Here is a 22,297-nt window from a genome sequence, read left to right on the forward strand (position 1 = left end):
CGCAATCACATTAAATGCCGCTGTCAGAGTGACAGCATTTAACAGGTTAACAGCCACGGGTGGATCGCGACTCCACCCACAGCTATTAGGGGCACATGTTAGGCTAGTTTCACACTAGCGTTAACTGCAATACGTCGCAAATGCGTCGTTTTGCCGAAAATACGCATCCAGCAAAAGTTCTTGCTGGATACGTTTTTTCGTCATAGACTAACATTAGCGACGCATTTGCGACGCATTGCCAAACGTCGCGTCCGTTTTGCGACGCTTGGGCGTGTGGTAGCGGACCGTCGGGAGAAAAAAACGTTTTTTGCTCCTGACGGTCCACTTTTCCCGACCGCGCATGCGTGGCCGGAACTCCGCCCCCACCTCCCCGCACCTCACAATGGGGCAGCGGATGCGTGGGAAAAATGCATCCGCTGCCCCCGTTGTGCGGCGGAGACCACCCTAGCGTCGGGAACGTCGGCCGGACGCACAGCGACGGGTTGTTCCCGACGCTAGTGTGAAACTAGCCTTAGCTGTTGAAATCAACTGACATGTGTCAATAGATGTGGGCTCATCACCGGAGCCCACATCAAGGGGAGAGACACGACATGCGCTAGATACTACTAGGACAACCCCTTCTTAAACTAAGTGTTCGACCCTGATAAAATAATAAAGCTTATATACACCTCCCGTGCCGGCGCCATTCCCGGCACTCGCTCTCCCCAGGGCTGTGATTATGTGTGTTGTCACTGTCTCCGCCTTCGTATGAACTGAACATGAAGAGGAAGTCTCGGGTGCAGCTCATGCCGGACTTCCTCTATATGTTCAATTTGTCCAAAGGTGGAGACAGTGACGCCAGTGCCCAGTGCTGATTGAGCTCCAGTCATCACGTGTCATTCCACCACATCACAGCCCCGGGACCACGATTCCGGTACCGTGGAAAAGGCGCCGGCACGAGAGGAGAGTATAAGCTTTATTATTTTATCGGGGCCGAACATTTAGTTTAAGAATGGGTTTTGCTAGTAGTGGACAACCCCTTTAACAGGTCGAACTAAGGCTTAGAAGATGCGTAAAATCTCTCCAAGACACATTGCCTGTAAGACTCCCTACACCGGCTGGATTTCCACAAGGAATTTAACAGCTTCATTAAAAGTATATTAAGGCTGGAGGCTATTAAAACTACAGCATGACCATAGACAGATCACTTAGAAAAAAGGAGATTTTTGTGTAGTCACTGTAAAATCTCTTTCTCTTAGCCTCTAATTGGGGGACACAGGACCATGGGTGTTATGCTGCTGTCCACTAGGAGGCGACACTATGCATAATCTGAAAAAGATTAACCGTGGCTCCTCCTCTGCAGTATACACCCCTGGACGGCACCAGCCTTCTCCAGTTTTGTGCAAAAGCATTAGGAGGAACGTAACATGAATAACAGACATGCCTATAAGAAGGCCACTATGTACGAGCTCAAGGAACAATATGAGAACTCAACAGTTACAACGGCCCGTAAAGGGCAACAGGGTGGGAGCTGCGTCCCCCAATTAGAGGCTAAGAGAATGATTTTACGGTGAGTACACAAAAATCTCCTTTACTCTGTCGCCTCATTGGGGGACACAGGACCATGGGACGTCCCAAAGCAGTCCCTGGGTGGGAAGCAATGGACAAATATTGTGCAGACAGGCTCCTAAACTTGGGGCACCGCCGCCTGCAGAACCCGTTTACCCAGGCTCGCGTCCGCTGAGGACTGGGTATGAACTCTGTAGTGTTTAGTAAACATGTGTAGGCTAGTCCAAGTGGCCGCCTTACACACCTGTTGTGCCGAAGCCTGGTGCCGAATGGCCCAGGAGGCCCCCACTGCCCATGTAGAGTGTGCCGGGATACCGGCTGGAAGAGGAGAATTCTTAAGGCGGCAGGCCTCTTGTATGGTGGATTTGATCCACCTGGCAAGGGTAGCTTTGGAAGCCAGCAGACCCTTGCAGCCGCCTTCTGGAAGAAGGAAAAGAGAATCAGACCTCCGGAAGGAAGCAGTCCTAGACACATATATACGCAATGCCCTGACAAGGTCAAGCGTATGCAGAGCCTTCTACACACTATGAACCGGGACCGGACAAAGGGAAGGCAGAGAAATTTCCTCATTGAGGTGGAAGGTGGACACAACCTTCGGAAGGAAGGATGGGACCGTACGGAGGACTACCTTGTCCTGGTGAAAAGCCAGAAAGGGCCGTCTGCAGGAGAGTGCTGTCAGTTCAGACACCCTGCGTAGCGAGGTGATTGCCACCAGGAAAACCACCTTCTGGAATAGAAGGCGGAGCGGGACCTCCTTAAGAGGTTCGAAGGGTGGTCCCTGCAATGCTGTCAGGACCAGGTTGAGATCCCACGTTTCTAGTGGTCGTCTGTAGGGGGGAACCAATCGGGAAACCCCCTGAAGGAATGTCCTTACTTGTGGCTTGGTAGCAATGCGCCTTTGAAAAAGCACTGAGAGGGCTGACACCTGGCTCTTAAGCGAGCCCAGGGACAGCCTGGCCTCCAGACCCTATTGAAGAAAACCAAGTAATTTGGGGAGGGAATAAGGGAATGGGGTCTGGCCACGAGAGTTGCACCAAGTAAAGAAAGCTTTCCAGGTACGGTAATAAATCGGTACTGACCTCTGTGCCCTGATCATGGTTCCAATGACGTCCGGCGAGAGCCCTGCCTGGGTTAGAACCCAGGTCTCAAGGGCCACGCCATCAAATTGAGAGCCCCTGAGTTCTGGTGGTAGAACGGGCCTTGTGATAGAAGATTGTGGCGATCGGGGAGACGCCAGGGGGCGTCTGCTGTAAGTTGTACGATGTCGGCGTACCATGTACGTCTGGGCCAGTCTGGTGCGATTAGGATGATTGGAACTCCCTCTTGCTTGATCTTCCTCACCACCCTGGGTATCAGGGGGAGAAGTGGAAAAATGTACAGAAGCTGGAACTGGGTCCAGTCCTAAATCAGAGCGTCTGCTCCGAGTGACCGCGGATCGTGTGTTCTGGCCATGAAGTTGGAGACCTTGGCATTGAAGTGGGATGCCATTAGGTCCACATCCGGGGTCCCCCAGCGGTGACAGATCTGGCGAAAAATTTCGGGATGGAGAGACCACTCTCCCGAGTCTATTCCTTGTCAGCTGAGGAAGTCTGCTTCCCAGTTGTTCACACCCGGAATGTGGACCGCCGAGAGAACCAACCCTGTGTCTTCCGCCCAGTGGAGGATATATGACACTTCTCGCATCGCCAGGGTACTGCGGTTCCCCCCTTGGTGATTCACATATACCACGGCCGTGGCATTGTCCGACTGTATTCTAATGTGAGAGGCTGCCAGTAAGTGATGGAAGGCCCTCAATGCCAGGAGGATGGCACGAACTTCCAGGATGTTGACGGGTATGGTCACTTCCACTGGGGACCACTTGCCCTGTGGTGTAGGTGCACTGCACCCCAACCAGTCAGGCTCGCATCGGTGGTCAGAACCTTCCAATGATCTGTGAGAAAGGATTTCCCCTTTGCTAGCGAGGTTGGCTTGAGCCACCAGTGCAGAGACCTCCTGGATGACGACATTAGCTGGAACTCCCTGTCGAGAGAAAAGGGATTCCTGTCCCAGGACTTGAGAATGGCTAGTTGGAGAGGCATGAGGTGAAACTGGGCAAATGGGACCGCTTCTATTGCTGCCCCCATCTTGCCGAGGACTCATGGCAAACCGGAGAGATCGAGGGGGTTTGCGGAGGAGGGTGCGAACTCCTAGGCGGAGAGCCAGTGCCTTGTCCTTGGGAAGGAGCACTAGACCACTGGAGGTGTTGAATAGCATTCCCAGGAAGGTCAGGGACTGACTCTGGGTTGGTGATGACTTTTGTAGGTTGGATTAACCAGCCCATGCGACAGAGTATCGGTTGTGATTGAGACGCTGAGCTCGCAGTCCTTGAAGGTGGGAGCCTTGATGAGTAGATCGTCCAGGTATGGAACGACTACTATTCCTCTGGAGTGCAGGACGTCCATGGTGGCTGCCATGACTTTGGTGAACACTCTGGGAGCCGTGGCGAGTCCGAACGGGAGAGCCACGAATTGGTAGTGGTCCTGGCCTATTGCGAACCTGACAATCCTCTGATGGGCAGGTGCAATAGGTATATGCAGGTATGCGTCTTGTATGTCTATGGAGGCGAGATATTCTCCCTTCTCCATGGACGCAATGATGGACCGAAGGGACTCCATGCGGAAGTGACGGACCCGTACATATTTGTTGAGCTGTTTTAGGTCTAGTATCAGCCGTACGCTGCCTCCTTTCTTGGGAACTACGAACAGATTGGAGTAGAACCCTTGGAAGCGGTCGGTCGTGGGGACCGGTACTATGACTCCTGCTTGAAAAAGCGAGGAGACCGCTTGGTGGTAGGCACGAGCCTTGGCTGGTGGTTTTGGGGGGACAGAGAGGAAGAATTGGTCCGGTGGGTTGGAGGTGAACTCTATCTTGTATCCGGAAGACACTAGTTCTCTGACCCACCTGTCTTCTGTAATAGGCAGCCAGACTTGATGAAAGAGCAAAAGTTGGCCGCCTACGGGTGTGGTGTATTCCGGAGTCCGTGAGTCATGATGAGGAGAAAGTCTGAGATTTTCCTCCTCTGGGCTTAGGCTAGCCTGTTTTTGACTGCCAGGTCTTGTCCGACCTTTGCGTCGATCGTGAGTTGTCCCTGCATGGGAACGGCTACGATTTTGTGCTGGAAGCGAGACGGACCAGCCCGAGGAGTGCCGAAAGCATCAGAATCGGGTTTGGTTACGCTTCTTGTAAGTGCGTTTAGGTCTGAGTTGGGGAAGAGAAGTACGCTTACCCTCGGTAGCGTTGGATATCATCGTGTCCAACTGTTCACCGAAAAGTCTCCCACTGAGGTAGGGGAGGTGCGAGAAGGACTTCTTTAAGGCTGCGTCCGCTTTTCATTCCCGCAGCCAGAGGATACGCCGAATTGTGATGGCGTTTGATGCTATCCCCGCTACTCCCCTTGCTGAATCCAGAGCTGCATGAAGCATGTAATCTGCTACAACTGCTTTTTGAACCGCTTGGTACGACAGCTCAGGAGCGGATGCTTAGAGAGCTTGTAAATTTTTTGCCCAGGCCAGAATGGCCTTGGCAGCCCAAACTGAGGCGAACGCGGGAGCCAGAGATGCCCCTGCTGCCTCTAAAATTGAATGAGCCATGCGTTCTACCTGCCGGTCTGCTGCGTCCCTGAGGGTTGAGCTATCTGGCAGTGAAAAGGAGGGTCTGTGCTGCTAGCCTAGAGATTGGGGGGTCCACTTCGGGTGGATCTGTCCATTCCTTGGTGTCCTTCTGCGGGAAGGGGTACCCCGCCTCCAGGTATTTGCGATTAGCGAATTTTTTCTCAGGCTGTGAGAGCTGCTTTTTAAGGATCGCCTTAAACTCTGGGTGGTGAGAGAAAACCTCAGGCGGCTTCAGAGGTCCTTCAAAGGAAATCTTATGTTCTCGGGCCTCTGGTGGCGGATCAGAAATGTCCAGCACCTGATGGATGGAAGAGATTATGTCTTCAACTAGCACTGTATTGCTAGGGGGGATTTGGATCAGGGACCCCTCCGTTTCCCTGTCTGAGTTAGAGTCGCAGATGCCTTCCAAATCCTGTGTATCACTGAGGCGTCCCCTGCTGGGTGAGCTGGGGAGGAGGCCTTCTCTGGTCAGGGATTGCGGAGATCTGCATTGTCTGTCCCTGGAATGGGACGGTCTAGATGACCTGGAGCTACGGTGTCTCTCCCTAGAGGGGGATGACCGTGTGCTATGGGATGACGCAGATGGACTTGATCTGTGAGTCCGCTTGCGTCCTGACCTAGACGTGGATGTGCCAGGGTCATCTTGTTCCCGAGTCAAGCTCTCCCTTTGCTGGGTAACGGTCATAGCCGAGGAATGACCCTGCAGAGCCTGAAGCAATGTGGAGGTTAGGATATCTATAGAATGCGTCATAGATTGCGACATCTGAGTAGCCCATTCCAGCGTGGCATTAGACACTGAAGCAGTGGCAGGGGCTTCTTCTGACACAGTCTGTATACAGTTCTGGCAATGCGGGTACGTGCTGCCACTGGGGAGAGCGGTCCCGCAGGCTATGCAGAATGCATAATAGCAGTTCTGCCTGGTTCTCTTGGACCTTGAGCCCGGCATAGTGCACAGAGTGCAGAAGGGCTAGCTATGTAGAGGACCCTATAGTGATGCAGAGAAGCCTATAGGGGAGCCTTATAGGGAATATGGATTCACAGCTGAGTAAAAAACCCAGCTGTGATCTTACCCCACCAGTGTGCCCCTAGGTCCAGCGCCGAAGATCCACAGTCCTGTGCCCCCCGGAGACTGGCTGCCTGGTCCTGCAGACCGGGAGATGCAGGGTTAATCTGCAGCAGAAAATGGCCACTGAGAAGGAGAGGAAGGGGGAGAAGGGGGCGGAGAGCTGGAAAAAAGGCGGCAGAACTGTGGAAAAACGCGCCCTTTCTGTCTCGATCCACCCCCTCTATGACACTGTAGAGTGTCATATTTGTCATCCGGGGGGTGGGCGGGGGGAGAGGCGGCGGCGGCTTCAGCTAGGCCTGAGCCTAAATTAGATGCCTGATGCCCAGAAGGGCTCCAGGCCGGTGCGAAAGTCCGGGAGGGGGTCGGATCTGAACCTAGCCCCCCGGATTTAAAGGCAGGATGGCGGTGGGGCTATAAGCGGAAGGGGGCCCCGGTGTGGGGTCCCCCTGAGGCAGTATAGAGCTGGTGCTGCCGCAGAGACAGGGGCGCAGGGAGCCCTGCGTCTGTATTGTGCCATGCCTGCCTGCACTCCCCCCGGCCCCGACAGGAGCCCGCAGCAGGACTGGGGTCCCTGGATGCAGGCGCAGTGTGCTGGCCCATTGCCGGGAGCTGCAGAGTGCGGCCTGTACAGGCCCTACCTGAGGCGTCTCAACCTAATGCCCGCAGAGGGGGATTAGGGAGGGTGCTGTGTGACCATCAGGGGGCTTTATCCTCGCCTCGACCTCAACCCAGAAACCAAAAGGAATTGGGGGAGGGGGTCTCGACTTCGAACCAGCACCCGAGGGGACTGGGGAAGGAGCGACATGGGGAATAGCCATCTCCACTTCAACCGGGCACCCCGTGATAGGGGGCCGAGGAAGGAGCCATGCCGGGAGTCTCGCAGGAGACCCACTTTTCTTCATCTGTAAAGAAAAATTTTAGGTGTGCCTCCTATGCGACACTAAGCAAAAACTGGAGAAGGCTGATGCCGTCCAGGGGTGTATACTGCAGAGGAGGAGCCACAGTTAATCTTTTTCAGATTATGCATAGTGTCGCCTCCTAGTGGACAGCAGCATAACACCCATGGTCCTGTGTCCCCCAATGAGGCGACAGAGTAATTATATTTTCACTTCCCGAGTCGCACAAACGTAAAAGGAAAAATAGGTAACCCAGTAGAAAAATTAGTGATCTTAATACAGACTATCACAAGGCTGCAAAACAGTAGACTGTACTACACCCAAAAAAAAAGAATGCAAATTGCAGTCTACATGGCAAATTTCCTTGATTTTGGGGTTTTTGTCTCCTAGTTAAATAGTACTATATAAATAGGATGTAGTGCACTTATTCAATAGGGAAGATTTTGTACTTCCCAACCAAAGCGACCTTTTAAATATGTGATCTACAGTTTTCAACCTTCCCTTCCAAAAAACACCGTACTGTGCACTGGATGTGTCTCCTTTAAGCTGAAACAAATGCCTTTCTCCACAATACAAACTAAACCCATTGAAAACAATCAAAGAACTAGACAAATCCTTTAAATCAGGCAACCAGAAGCATTATTCAGTTACAGTTTACCTTTTCCCCTTTATTTTTGGAGTCTTCCTTCTCTTTTTTTCTTGCAGCAACCATGTATTCGTTGAAAAGGATTTCACGGTCTTTCATTTTTTCAATAGATTTGAAGCGAAGATCTTTGGCATGTTTAGTAGCGAATTCACTAAAAGTAGTCCTATATAAAAATGAGAGAATCTGAGTGTTTATGAAGAAAGTGTACATGTTTTTTTTATGATGTATGCATACCAGAGCAGGACAAACTGTTCACTAGAAAAAAATTTAGGTAACCACCAATGGTTACCTGGTTTCATATATGGCCCCTTCATAAAATTATACTTGATGGGTTATTCCCAACCTCCTAAATGGTTATTGGCAGATTGTGTTTACAAGTACTATTTAGCAATTTACTGACCACTGTTTTTTTTTTTACTTGGACACTGACCACTGCTGTTAGACAGAACATAAGGAGTGCTTACAAGTTCTTTTATATTGAGATTGTGAATACCGTTTTGAGGATTCGAATCGCAGCCCTTGGACAGACAGAAGCGGCCGGTTTCCTAATTGCAGACCTTATGCTGAAAACTACACCCAAGAGAATTAAACATTTTTTGAATGCACAGGTGCTTCACAGATATTTATAACATTGGGATATCAAAATGAAAAATTACATTTTTACTCAGATGTTGCTTTAGCGCCATATTTAAAAGCTGCATATAGGAAGCAGGAGAAAATGGCCGCACAATGCAAGAAAGCAACAATCTATGCAGCAGGGTATCAGCTGTAATGCAATGCTTACATCTGCTTAGCCGGAACTTTCTGGGGGCACTAATCACTTATTTCTTAATGTTAAAAGGTGTATGTGGTCATTAATAAAAGCCATATACATTTTTTTTGATCACCAAATTGCAAATTAACATTACTAAACTTTAGATGTAAATATACATTTTGGGTGTGTTTGTAACCATTTTTTTGTTTCAATCTACAATGCCAATGTCATCTGCTGGATCAGTTTCAGCCCACTGTAAACCCTTACCATATATACTCGAGTATAAGCCGATATTTTCAGCCCATTTTTTTTTAGGCTGAAAGTGCCCGTCTCGGCCTATACTCGAGTCATTGTCCCAGGGGTCGGCGGGAGAGGGAAACGGCAGCTGTCACATCATACTCACCTGCTCCCGGCGCGCATCTGCATTTCCCTGCTTCTCCGGCTCCCCCTGCTGCTCTTCATGTACTCAGCGGTCACGTGGTACCGCTTATTAAAGTAATGAATATGGACGCGACTCCACTCCCATAGGGGTGGAGCGCATATTCATTACTTTAATGAGCGGTATCAGTGACCGCTGAACACAGGAACAAGCTGCCGGGACGACGGAGAAGCATGGACCGCGCCGGGAGGGTGAGCCTTGCGATATTCACCTGTCCCCGTTCCACCGCCGGGCTCAGTTTTCTCGTGTCCTCTGGCTGTGACGTTCAGGTCAGAGGGCGCGATGACGTAGTTAGTGCATGCCGCCCTCTGCCTGAACAGTCAGAGAGCCGGAAGACGGACCGGCGCACGGCGGTGGAACGGGGACAGGTGAAGATCACAAAAGCTGGTGGCCTGAGCAATGAGAGGTGAGTATGTCTTTTTTTTTCATCGCACAGCATATGGGGAATAATCTATGGAGCATTTTTTGGGGCCATCAAACTTTATGCAGGAATGTATGGGGCATAATATATGGAGCATCTTATGTGGTCATCAACCTTTATGCAGGATTGTATGGGGTATAATCTATGGAGAACTTATGGGGCCATAAACCTTTATGCAGTATTATATGGGGCATAATCTATGGAGCAATCAACCTTTGTGCAGCAGCATATGGGGCATAATCTATGGAGCATCTTGTGGGGCCATCAACCTTTGTGCAGCAGCATATGGGGCATAATCTATTGAGCATAATCTATTGAGCATCTTATGGGGCCATCAACCTTTATGCAGCATTATATGGGGCATAATATTCTATAGAGCATCTTAAGGGGCCATCATTAACCTTTTCTGCAGCATTATATGGGGCATATTTTAATATGGAGCATATTATGGGGCCCATCATGAACTTTATGGAGCATTATATGGGCGTATTTTGTATGGGGCATCTTATGGGACCCATCATGAACTGTATGGACCATTATATGGGGCTCCTGATTCAATATAAATATTCAAAAAAAACTTAACCTACTGATGTCTCAATCAATTTTAATTTAATGGTATCTATTTTTATTTTTGAAATTTACCAGTAGCTGCTGCATTTCCCACCCTAGGCTTATACTCGAGTCAATAATTTTTCCCAGTTTTCTGTGGCAAAATTAGGGGTCCCGGCTTATACTCAAGTACATACGGTACCTATATTTTTAGCTAATCAGTTGTCCTAAGCGGACAACTCTACAAATATGTAACAAGCATTTTAGTTGCAAATTACATTTTTTTTTTAACCCCTTCCTGACGTCGGACGGGATAGTGCATCCGACGTCAGGTCCCCTGCTTTGATGCAGGGCTCCGCGGTGAGCCCGCATCATAGCCGGGACATGTCAGCTGTTTTGAACAGCTGACATGTGCCCGCAATAGCGGCAGGTGAAATTGCGATTCATGCGCCGCTATTAACTAGTTAAATGCACCTGTCAAACGCAGACAGCGGCATTTAACTACCGCATCCGGCCGGGCGGCCGGAAATGACGTCATCGCCGACCCCCGTCACATGATCGGGGGTCGGCGATGCTTCAGTATTGTAACCATAGAGGTCCTTGAGACCTCTATGGTTACTGATCGCCGGTAGCTGTGAGCGCTACCCTGTGGTCGGCGCTCACAGCACACCTGATTTTCTGCTGCATAGCAGCGATCTGATGATCACTGTTATGTAGCAGAGGCGATCGAGTTGTGCCAGCTTCTAGCCTCCCATGGAGGCTATTGAAGCATGGCAAAAGTAAAAAAGTTAAAAAAAATGTGAAAAAATAAAAAAAAACATAAAAGTTTAAATCACCCCCCTTTCGCCCCAATCAAAATAAATCAATAAAAAAAAAAATCAAACCTACACATATTTGGTATAGCCGCGTTCAGAATCGCCCCAATCTATCAATAAAAAAAAAAAGCATTAACCTGATCGCTAAACGGCGTAATGAGAAAAAAGTCCGAAACGCCAGAATTACGTTTTTTGGTCGCCGTGACATTGCATTAAAATGCAATAACGGGCAATCAAAAGAACGTATCTGCACCGAAATGGTATCATTAAAAACGCCAGCTCGGCACGCAAAAAATAAGCCCTCAACTGACCCCAGATCATGAAAAATGGAGACGCTACGAGTATCGGAAAAAATTTTTATTTTTTTTTTAGCAAAGTTTGGAATTTTTTTTCACCACTTAGGTAAAAAATAACCTAGTCATGTTAGGTGTCTATGAACTCGTAATGACCTGGAGAATCATAATGGCAGGTCAGTTTTAGCATTTAGTGAATCTAGCAAAAAAGCCAAGCAAAAAACAAGTGTGGGATTGCACTTTTTTTTGCAATTTCACCGCACTTGGAATTTTTTCCCGTTTTCTAGTACACGACATGGTAAAACCAATGATGTCGCTCAAAAGTACAACTCGTCCCGCAAAAAATAAGCCCTCACATGGCCAAATTGACGGAAAAATAAAAAAGTTATGGCTCTGGGAAGGAGGGGAGCGAAAAACGAATACGGAAAAACGAAAAATCCCATGGTCATGAAGGGGTTAAAGTCATCAATTATCTTAATACCTCAAAACAGGATTTTTGGTTGCTTACCGTAAAATCTGTTTCTCAGAACCTTCATTAGGGGGACACAGGAACCATGGGTGTATGCTGCTGCCACTAGGAGGCTGACACCATGCACAAAAAAAGTTAGCTCCTCCTCTGCAGTATACACCCCACTTACAGGCATTCTGATATTCAGTTTAGCTTAGTGTCAGTAGGTGGACACGGGTCTTTCATTAGACCCATATCTACCTCAATGTGCGTTGTTCCTTTTCAGGTACCGCGGAGGGATACAGGGTGAACGGTCACTCTTGTATTCCCGCTAAGAGACTGAGTTCGGCGTGTACTGCCACCCAGAATCCTCATATGTCTGGCCGGCAGGACCAAGACCCCTAACACAGAAGCGTGTTCAGGTGATCCGGACCCAGTCCTGCCTCCATCTCCCACCCACTCGCCCACCTGAGCCTGTCGGTTTGAAGAGATAAGGATGTCCTTCAACAAGTTCTCTTCAGGACGTCTCTTACACTCCTTGGATGAGGAGGTAAGTATACAGATGAAGAAAGGTGAGTATTTTCCCTAGCTAGCATATACTTCTAAGAGTGGGGAGGTTTTTTAGGAAAGGATGTTCCTTTTGTACAGGCTCCTCCGCGCCGCTTCTCCCCTCCGTGCATTTCACCAGCAGCAGCTGCTTCTGTCAGGGCCTAGTCCGGCGCTGTATCCCACCCCCGTTGTCTTCTTCGGTAGGCGAGCCTTGTAGGGCCACCGCGCCGCTGTTTCCCTTCCCGGCGGCCTCCGGTTTCTAATTTAGGCCCCGGCTTCTATCGGTGCCTAGTGCGGCGTTATGACTCCGCACCCCGTCTTCTACTTCGGGCGGGCTTTTCTCCCGCCCGTCTTTCCCTCTTCTTTCCGGCGCATAGCCCCGCCCACTCCTCCCGGCCTCAGCACAGACTGCGGCAGGCGCAGTCTTTGTTCCCCTGAATCACGCGCTTGGCTCCGCCCACTCCTCCTGGCTTCAGCGCGGCCTGCTCTCGGCGCCTTCCCTTCACTCTTAGATCGTGCTGTGGACTACGCCCCTTCAGTTAGTGAGAAAGCAGTAGGAGAAACAACAAAGTTGAAAGAACACAACCACAGATATATAAACTGTAATGATAGAACACAGAAAACTAATGAAAGAACACAGAAGAACTGATCAACATGGGAGGGCGCTGTGTCCCCCCAAAGAAGGCTCCGAGAAACAGATTTTAAGGTAAGCAACCAAAAATCCTGTTTTCTCTATCGCCTCATTGGGGGACACAGGAACCATGGAACGTCCCAAAGCACTCCCTGGGGAGGGAAAAAACAGACTTCCATCAGGTCAGAGGACTCACCACTGCCACCTGCAAGATCCTTCTGCCTGGGCTGGCGTCCGCCGAAGCGTAGGTATGTACCTTGTAAAATTTGGCAAACGTGTGGATGGAAGACCAGGTTGCCGCTTTGCAAAGCTGTAGGGTGGAAACCCTGTGGTGCACCGACCAGGAGGCGCCGACTTCCAGGGTAGAGTGAGCCTTAACCCCAGGAGGGGGCACTCTGTTCTTGACCCTGTAAGCCTCCAAAATTGCCGATATGATCCAGCAAGCAATAGGCGCCTTGGAAGCCGGCAAGCCTTTACGCATGCCATCAGGAATGACGAAAAGCGAGTCAGTCTTCCGAAGAGGCCGTTCTAGCCAGGTAGACCCTCACTGCCCTGACGAGGTCTAGCTTGTTCAAAGAACGTTCCAGAGGATGAGTTGGAGCTGGGCAAAAGGAAGGTAGGACGATGTCCTCATTGAGGTGGAAGTTGGATACCACCTTTGAAAGAAAAGGCGGCGGAGGCCTCAGGACCACCTTGTCCTGGTGAATAACCAAGAAAGGAGGTCGACAAGAAAGGGCTGCCAACTCTGAAACGTGCCGGATAGAGGTGATAGCCACAAGAAAGGCCACCTTCCAAGAAAGAAATGACAGGGAAACCTCCCTGAGAGGCTCAAAAGGGGAACCCCTTAGGACCTCTAGAACAAGATTAAGATCCCAAGAATCCACAGGAGCCCTGTACGGAGGAGCAGCATGTGCTACTCCTTGAAGGAAGGTCTTGACCTGTGGTCGGGATAATAACATCTTCAGGAAGAGGATGGAAAGCGCTGAAACCTGGCCCTTTAGGGAACTAAGGGCAAGACCCGCATCCAGTCCTGCCTAGAGGAAGGCCAAAATAGAAGGAAGAGAAAAAGATTTTTGTGTACTCACCGTAAAATCTCTCTCTCTTAGCCTCTAATTGGGGGACACAGGACCATGGGTGTTATGCTGCTGTCCACTAGGAGGCGACACTATGCATAATCTGAAAAAGATTAACTGTGGCTCCTCCTGTGCAGTATACACCCCTGGACGGCATCAGCCCTCTCCAGTTTTGTGCAAAAGCAGGAGGAACGTAACATGAATAACATAATTATGCCTGTAAGAAGGCAACTATGTAACATGAACAACATAATTATGCCCGTAAGAAGGCAACTATGTACGAGCTCAAGAAAACAATATGAGAACTAAACAGTTACAACAGCCCGGAAAGGGCAACAGGGTGGGAGCTGTGTCCCCCAATTAGAGGCTAAGAGAAAGAGATTTTACGGTGAGTACACAAAAATCTCCTTTACTCTGTCGCCTCATTGGGGGACACAGGACCATGAAACGTCCTAAAGCAGTCCCTGGGTGGGAAGCAATGGACGAATATTGTGCAGACAGGCCCCTATACTTAGGGCACCGCCGCCTGCAGGACACATCTACCCAGGCTCGCGTCCGCTGAGGACTGGGTATGAACCCTGTAGTGTTTAGTAAACGTGTGTAAGCTAGTCCAAGTGGCCGCCTTATACACTTGTTGTGCCGAAGCCTGGTGCCGAATGGCCCAGGAGGCCCCTACCGCCCGTGTAGAGTGTGCCGTAATACCGGCTGGAAGAGGAGAATTCTTAAGGCGGTAGGCCTCTTGTATGGTGGATTTGATCCACCTGGCAAGGGTAGCTTTGGAAGCTGGCAGACCCTTATGGCCGCCTTCCGGAAGGAGGAAAAGAGAATCCGACCTCCGGAAGAACGCAGTCCTAGACACGTATATACGCAATGCCCTGACAAGGTCAAGCATATGCAGAGCCTTCTCCACTCTATGAACCGGACAAAGGGATGGTAGTGAAATTTCCTCATTGAGGTGGAAGTCGGACACAACCTTCGGAAGGAAGGATGGGACCGTACGAAAAACTACCTTGTCCTGGTGAAAAGCCAGGAAGGGCCGTCTGCAGGAGAGTGCTGTCAGTTCAGACACCCTGCGTAGTGAGGTGATTGCCACCAGGAAAACCACCTTCTGGGAAAGGCGGAGCGGGACCTCCTTAAGGGGTTCAAAGGGTGGTTCCTGCAATGCTGTCAGGACCAGGTTGAGGTCCCACGTTTCTAGTGCTCGTCTGTAGGGGGGAACCAATCGGGAAACCCCCTGAAGGAAAGTCCTTACTTGCGGCTTGGTAGCAATGCGCCTTTGAAAAAGCACTGAGAGGGCTGACACCTGGCTCTTAAGCGAGCCCAATGACAGCCTGGCCTCCAGACCCGATTGGAGAAAACCAAGTACTTTGGGTAGGGAATAAGGGAGTGGGATCTGGCCACGAGATTCGCACCAGGTAAAGAAAGCTTTCCAGGTACGGTAATAAATCTTGGCAGACGCTGGTTTCCGTGCTCTGATCATGGTTCCAATGACGTCCGTCGAGAGCCCTGCCTGGGTTAGAACCCAGGTCTCAAGGGCCACGCCGTCAAATTGAGAGCCCCTGAGTTCTGGTGGTAGAACGGGCCATGTGATAGAAGATCGTGGCGGTCGGGAAGACGCCAGGGGGCGTCTGCTGTGAGTTGTACGATGTCGGCGTACCATGTGCGTCTGGGCCAGTCCGGTGCAATTAGGATGGTTGGAACTCCCTCTTGTTTGATCTTCCTCACCACTCTGGATATCAGGGGGAGAGGTGGAAAAATATACAGAAGCTGGAACTGGGTCCAGTCCTGAACCAGAGCGTCTGCTCCGAGCGACCGCGGATCATGTGTTCTGGCCATGAAGTTGGAGACCTTGGCATTGAAGTGGGATGCCATTAGGTCCACATCCGGTGTCCCCCAGCGGAGACAGATCTGTTGAAAAATTTCGGGATGGAGAGACCACTCTCCCGAGTCTATTCCTTGTCGGCTGAGGAAGTCTGCTTCCCAGTTGTCCACACCCGGAATGTGGACCGCCGAAAGAACCGACCCTGTGTCCTCCGCCCAGCGGAGGATGTGTGACACTTCTCGCATCGCCTGGGTACTGCGGGTCCCCCCTTGGTGATTCACATATGCCACAGCCGTGGCATTGTCCGACTGTATTCTGATGTGAGAGGCTGCCAGTAAGTGATGGAAGGCCCTCAATGCCAGAAGGATGGCACGAATTTCCAGGATGTTGATGGGCATGGTCGCTTCCACTGGGGACCACTTGCCCTGTGCCCTGTGGTGTAGGTGCACCGCACCCCAACCCGTCAGGCTCGCGTCGGTGGTCAGAACCTTCCATTGACCTGTGAGAAAGGATTTCCCCTTTGCTAGCGAGGTTGGCTTGAGCCACCAGTGCAGGGACTTCCTGGTTGACGACGTTAGCTGGAACTCCCTGTCGAGAGAAAAGGGATTCCTGTCCCAGGACTTGAGAATGGCTAGTTGGAGAGGTCTGAGGTGAAACTGAGCAAATGGGACAGCTTCTATTGCTGCTGCCATCTTGCCGAGGACTCTCATGGCAAACCGGAGAGATCGAGGGGGTTTGCGGAGGAGGGTGCGAACTGCTAGTCGGAGAGCCAGTGCCTTGTCCTTGGGAAGGAGCACTAGACCCCTGGAGGTGTTCAATAACATTCCCAGGAAGGTCAGGGACTGACTCGGGGTTGGTGATGACTTTTGTAGGTTGATTAACCAGCCCATGCGACTGACAGTATCGGTTGTGATTGAGACGCTGAGCTCGCAGTCCTTGAAGGTGTGCTATGGGATGACGCAGATGGACTTGATCTATGGGTCCGCTTGCATCCTGACCTATACGTGGATGTGCCAGGGTCATCTTGTTCCTGAGTCAAGCTCTCCCTTTACTGGGTAACGGTCATAGCCGAGGCATGACCCTGCAGAGCCTGAAGCAATGTGGAGGTTAGGTTATCTATAGACTGCGTCATAGATTGCGATATCTGAGTAGCCCATTCCGGCGTGGCATTAGACACCGAGGCATTGGCAGGGGCTTCTTGGGGCTCTGACACATTAGTTTGTATACAGTTCTGACAATGCGGGTACGAGCTACTACTGGGGAGAGCGGTCCCGCAGGCTGTGCAGAATGCATAATAGCAGTTCTGCCTGGTTCTCTTGGACCTTGAGCCCGGCATAGTGCACAGAGTGCAGAAGTGCTGCCAGCAGAGGACCTTACAGGGGTAGAGAAACCTATAGGGGAGCCTTATAGGTAATATGGATTCACAGCTGAGTAAAAAACCCAGCTGTGATCTTACCCCACCAGTGTGCCCCTAGGTCCAGGGCCGAAGATCCACAGTCCTGTGCCCCCCCGGAGACTGGCTGCCTGGTCCTGCAGACCGGGAGATGCAGGGTTAATCTGCAGCTGAAAATGGCTGCTGAGACAGAGAGGAAAGGAGGAGAAGGAGGCGGAGAGCTGGAAAAAGGCGGCAAGGATGTGTAAAAACGCGCCCTTTCTGTCTCGATCCACCCCCTGTATGACACTGTAGAGTGTCATATTTGTCATCCGGGGGGCGGGCAGGGGGGCGGAGAGGAGGCGGCAGCTTCAGCTAGGCCGAAGCCGGGGCCTAAATTAGATGCCTGAGGCCCAGAAGGGCTCCAGGCCGGCGCGAAAGTCCGGGAGGGGGTCGGATGTGAACCGGACCCCCTCCGGATTTAAAGGCAGGATGGCGGTGGGGCTATAAGCGGAAGGGGGAGCCCGGTAGGGGTCTCCCTGAGGCAGTATAGAGCTGGTGCTGCCGCAGAGACAGGGGCGCAGGGAGCCCTGTGTCTGTATGTGCCATGCTTGCCAGCACTCCCCCCGGCCCCAACAGGAGCCCGCAGCTGGGCTGGGGTCCCTGGATGCAGGCGCAGTGTGCTGGCCCATAGCTGGGAGCTGTAGAATGCTGCCTGTACAGGCCCTACCTGAGGTGTCTCAACCTAATACCCCCAGAGGGGGATAGTGAGGGTGCTGTTGTCACCTTCAGGGGCCTTTATCCTCGCCTCGACCTCAACCCAGAAACCAAAAGGAATTGGGAAAGGAGGGGGGGGTCTCGACTTCGAACCAGCACCCGAGGGACTGGGGAAGGAGCAACATGGGGAATAGCCATCTCTACTTCAACTGGGCACCCCATAATAGGGGGCCGAGGAAGGAGCCATGCCGGGAGTCTCACAGGAGACCCTCTTTTCTTCATCTGTAATCCCGTCGGAAAAAACGGAGTAAAAATCTTTTAGGTGTGCCTCCTATGCGACACTAAGCAAAAACTGGAGAGGGCTGATGCCGTCCAGGGGTGTATACTGCACAGGAGGAGCCACAGTTAATCTTTTTCAGATTATGCATAGTGACGCCTCCTAGTGGACAGCAGCATAACACCCATGGTCCTTTGTCCCCCAATGAGGCGACAGAGTAAAGACATAGGTGAAAAGTGATTGGCCTCACACCAGAGAAAATAGGCCTTCCAGGTTCGATAGTAGATCCTGGAGGACGAAGGATTCCTAGCCTGAATCATGGTGTGAATCACCCGATCTGAAAATCCAGATGCTTTTAGAACCGCGGTCTCAACAGCCAAGCCGTCAAACTGAGTGACCGAGAATTCGGGTGGCAGATCGGGCCTGTCTGGAAGCCGCCAGGGAGCGTCCGCGAGAAGATTGATGATCTCCGCAAACCAAGATCTTCTGGGCCAATCCGGTGCGATCAGAATGACCAGCATCCCTTCCTCCTTGATCTTTTTTAGCAGCTTAGGAAGCAGGGGAAGGGGTGGAAATAGATAAGGAGCACGAACTGCGACCAAAAAATGACCAGAGCATCGACGCCCACTGCGAGAGGATCGCGGGAACTGGAGACGAACCGAGGGACCTTCCTGTTGATTCGGGACACCGTGAGGTCCACATCCGGAGTCCCCCATCGAAGGCAAATCTGATGGAAGACCTCCTGATGCAAGGACCATTCCCCCGACGAGAGGCCCTCGTGGCTGAGAAAATCGGCGGCCCAATTGTCCACACCGGGAATATGCACCGCGGATATGACCGGACCCGTTGCCTCTGCCCAAAGGAGGATCTTGGATACCTCGGACAAGGAACTCAGTCCCCCCTGGTGGTTGACATATGCCACTGCTGTGGCATTGTCCGTCTGGATTCGAATTGGCAGACCCCTGAGAATACTTTCCCAGTGAAGGAGGGACAGAAAGATGGCTCGTATCTCGAGGACAATGATAGGCAGAGAGGACTCCTGTGCCGTCCAACGAACCTGAATAGTCAGGTGACGAAACACCGCACCCCAGCCGAGAAGGCTGGCGTCCGTCGTTACCACCTGCCAGTGAACTGGAAGGAAGGACCTGCCCTGGGAGATGAGGTGACGTCAGCCACCAAATGAGGGATTGTTTGACCTGGGGCGAAAGCCGAAATCGGGCGATCCAGAGAAGGGACAGACTTGTCCCACTGTGAAAGAATTGCCTGCTGAAGAGGTCTTGAGTGAAATTGGGCGAAGGGAATTGCTTCCAATAGTCCATGAGCCGGGCCAGATATCGGTACCACCCGGAGTGACTAATTTTCTTTGGTATTTTTAGGTAGATGCATGTCTGTAGTTTATTTTTTGATATGATAGCCCTTACATATACGTAGCTTATTAACCCCTTCAGCCCTAGGCCTATTTGTACCCAAGTGCCTAAGCCAATCTGACCTGTGCCACTTCATGGGCTAATAACTTTGGAACGCTTTCACCTATCCAAGCCATTCTGAGATTGTTTTCTCGTGACATATTGTACTTCACGTCAGTGCTAAATGGGAGTCAATATATTTTACCTTTCTATATAAAAAAATGCTAAATATTCGGAAATTTTGGAAAAATCGGCAATTTTTTAACTTTGAAATTCTCTGCTTTTTACAAAAATACTGATACCCCCCATAATAGTTATTAATTTACACTCCCCACATGTTTACTTCATATTGGCATCATTTTGAAAATGAAACCTTATTGTTTTACGACGTAATAGGGCTTATAGTTTTATGCGCAATTTTTCACATTTACAGCAAAACCCACTTTTCAAAGGACCAAGTCACTTCTGAAGTCACTTTAAGGGGCTTACATAACAGAAACCACCCATAAATTACCCCATTTTGCAAACTACACCCCTCAAGCTGTTCAAAACTCATTTTTAAAAACTGTTAACCCTTTAGGTGTTCCACAGGAATTTTAGCAGAATGAAGGCGAAATTTCAAAATTTCATTTTTTTTCCAGATATTACATTGTAATCCAATTTTACCTGCAACCTAGCAAGGGTTAACGGCAAACCCAAACTTGGTTACCCTAATTCTGCAGTTTATAGAAACACCCCACATGTACTCGTAAACTAAAGTATGGGCACACAGCACAGCTCAACACGGAAGGAGCGCTATGTGGTTTTTGGGTGGCGGATTCACTGGAAGAAATCTAGGGGGCCATGTCACATTTGAAGGCTGCCTGAGGTACCCCCACAGTGGAAACACCAAAAAGTGACCCTATTTTGGAAACTACACCCCCAAGGAATCTTTTAGGGGGTATAGTGACCACTTTGACCCAACCAGTGTTTCACAGTAGTTGGAAACACTTGGTTGAGAAAATGGAAAAAGTGCATTTTTTACATGAAGGTGTCATTTTAGGCTCATTTTTTTATTTTTAAGAGGTGTACCAGCAAAAAATGCACCCCACTATTTGTTCACCAATCTCTCCCGAACACAACAACACCCGATATGTTGTCGTACACTGCAGTATTGGGGAACGGCAGGCCTCGGAAGGGAAGGAGCGCCAAATGACTTTTGGAGTGCAAATTTTACTGGAAGAAATCTAGGGGGCTATGTCACATTTGAAGACACCCTGAGGTGCCCCAACACACGCACACACACTGACACATACACGTACACACTGACACATACATGGTCGAGACCATGCTGGCCCTGGTTCGAGCTTCAAGAGAAGGCAACTGGATGCTTCACCTAGGAGCAATCCGACAGATGATACCATGGTGTTTTGCCTATGACAAGGTCAACTATGCCCGATACCTAACCTATTACTATGCCACAATGTCTCGGCTGCCCATAGAACACCCAGAGGTCCATGAATACTTCATGCAAGGTGGCTTTTCGGTCCAGATCGGTAGCAAGAATCCTTTTGGACGAATTCCTGTGGACCAGACCATTGAAGAGACAATCAACAAAGACACCCAGACACCAGGGGGCACAAAAGGCTTCAGCCTCAAAGTTGGAGCTGTTTCCAGGTTCTACCTGACATCAGAGTACCGCAGTATGTACTTGAGGCAGCTGAGGGCCCTGGTAGGCCAACAATATACTGACTTCAGCCATTCAGACCTACAGGTGTCTAGGATTAGAAGAGATGAAGCCGATGTCCAATCTTTCGTTCAACTGCTGGAGACAGGTTGGGTGAACCCCTTCAACAAAGAGCATAATGGTGAACTTATCAGTTTGTCAACAGCGACTGTAGCACCACCAGATGTAGCCAAAGACCTTCAAGGGGCATACAGTATAGGAGAGGATGCATATCAAACATTCAAGGATGAGCGTTTGGGTACCGATAAGCCAACTACATTGTTTCATGACAAGATGACGAAGAACAAACTTAAAACGTTCTCTAACATCCAAATGAAGACACGCAGACAAGGTCTTGGCAAGGAGGTAATTTTGAAGGCTGACAGAAACCTATTTGGCCAGATGATACTTGTAGCTGAGAACAGAAAGCTACAAATGAGTGATGTCTTGACTCATCCCCTGGGTCCATTGCCATGGGCACTTGCCAATGGTGATGGGTCTATCCGCAAGACCAACAAGGCTGCCCTCGCAAGGGAGTTGGAGAGGAATGCTCGTCCTGCAGAAGTGATCCCCGAGCCCTCTGCAACCATCATTGATGGGATGAGCCTGGTTCAGAAACTGAAGGGAAACAATGCAACATTTGGCCAGCTAGCAGGCACAGCAATGAGTCGCGCTATCCATGAGGGTGCTAAGAGCAAGCGCATTGATATTGTCTTTGACGTCTACAAGGAGACATCCATCAAAGATACAGAAAGAGTCAACAGATATGAAGGCACAGGGATCCATTTCAAGAACATTCAACATGGGCACAACATCCAGCAGTGGAAAAAGCTTCTAAGTAGTTCCTCCAACAAGGCAAGTCTCATAAAGTTTCTGGTAGAAGAATGGAAGGCGAAACACCACAGGGAGAAGCTTGAGGAGAAGGAGCTGTATGTCACATGTGAGCAGCTCTGCTTTAAGATCACCAAAGAACAGTGGGAAGAGGCTGCTGACCTTAAGTCAAATCAAGAAGAAGCAGACACACGCCTCCTTCTCCATGCTCTTCATGCAGCAGAATCTGGTTACAAGTCGGTCATCATCACTTCGGAGGATACTGATGTCATGGTCCTGTGTCTGGGCATGTGCCACAAAATCCCATCCCACCTGTTCCAGAAATGCGGTACACAGAACCGGACAAGATTCCTGGATATCACCACTCTGAGCCGAACATTGGGAGGCAG

At 50.3% G+C, this 22,297-nt stretch overlaps 1 protein-coding gene across 4 annotated transcripts in view; it reads right to left on the minus strand.

Annotated features, from left to right (window-relative positions):
* Positions 1-22,297, minus strand: part of TCERG1 (transcription elongation regulator 1) — a 101,603-nt gene that overhangs the window by 17,705 nt on the left and 61,601 nt on the right. For all 4 annotated transcript variants that reach the window (XM_077265829.1, XM_077265827.1, XM_077265828.1 and 1 more), the window contains one exon: positions 7,819-7,969. In XM_077265829.1, coding sequence (XP_077121944.1) covers positions 7,819-7,969 — 151 coding nt within the window. The remainder of the gene's footprint in view (positions 1-7,818; positions 7,970-22,297) is intronic.

The sequence above is a fragment of the Ranitomeya variabilis genome, chromosome 5 (genome assembly GCF_051348905.1).
Source record: "Ranitomeya variabilis isolate aRanVar5 chromosome 5, aRanVar5.hap1, whole genome shotgun sequence".
NCBI classification, from domain to species: Eukaryota; Metazoa; Chordata; class Amphibia; order Anura; family Dendrobatidae; genus Ranitomeya; species Ranitomeya variabilis.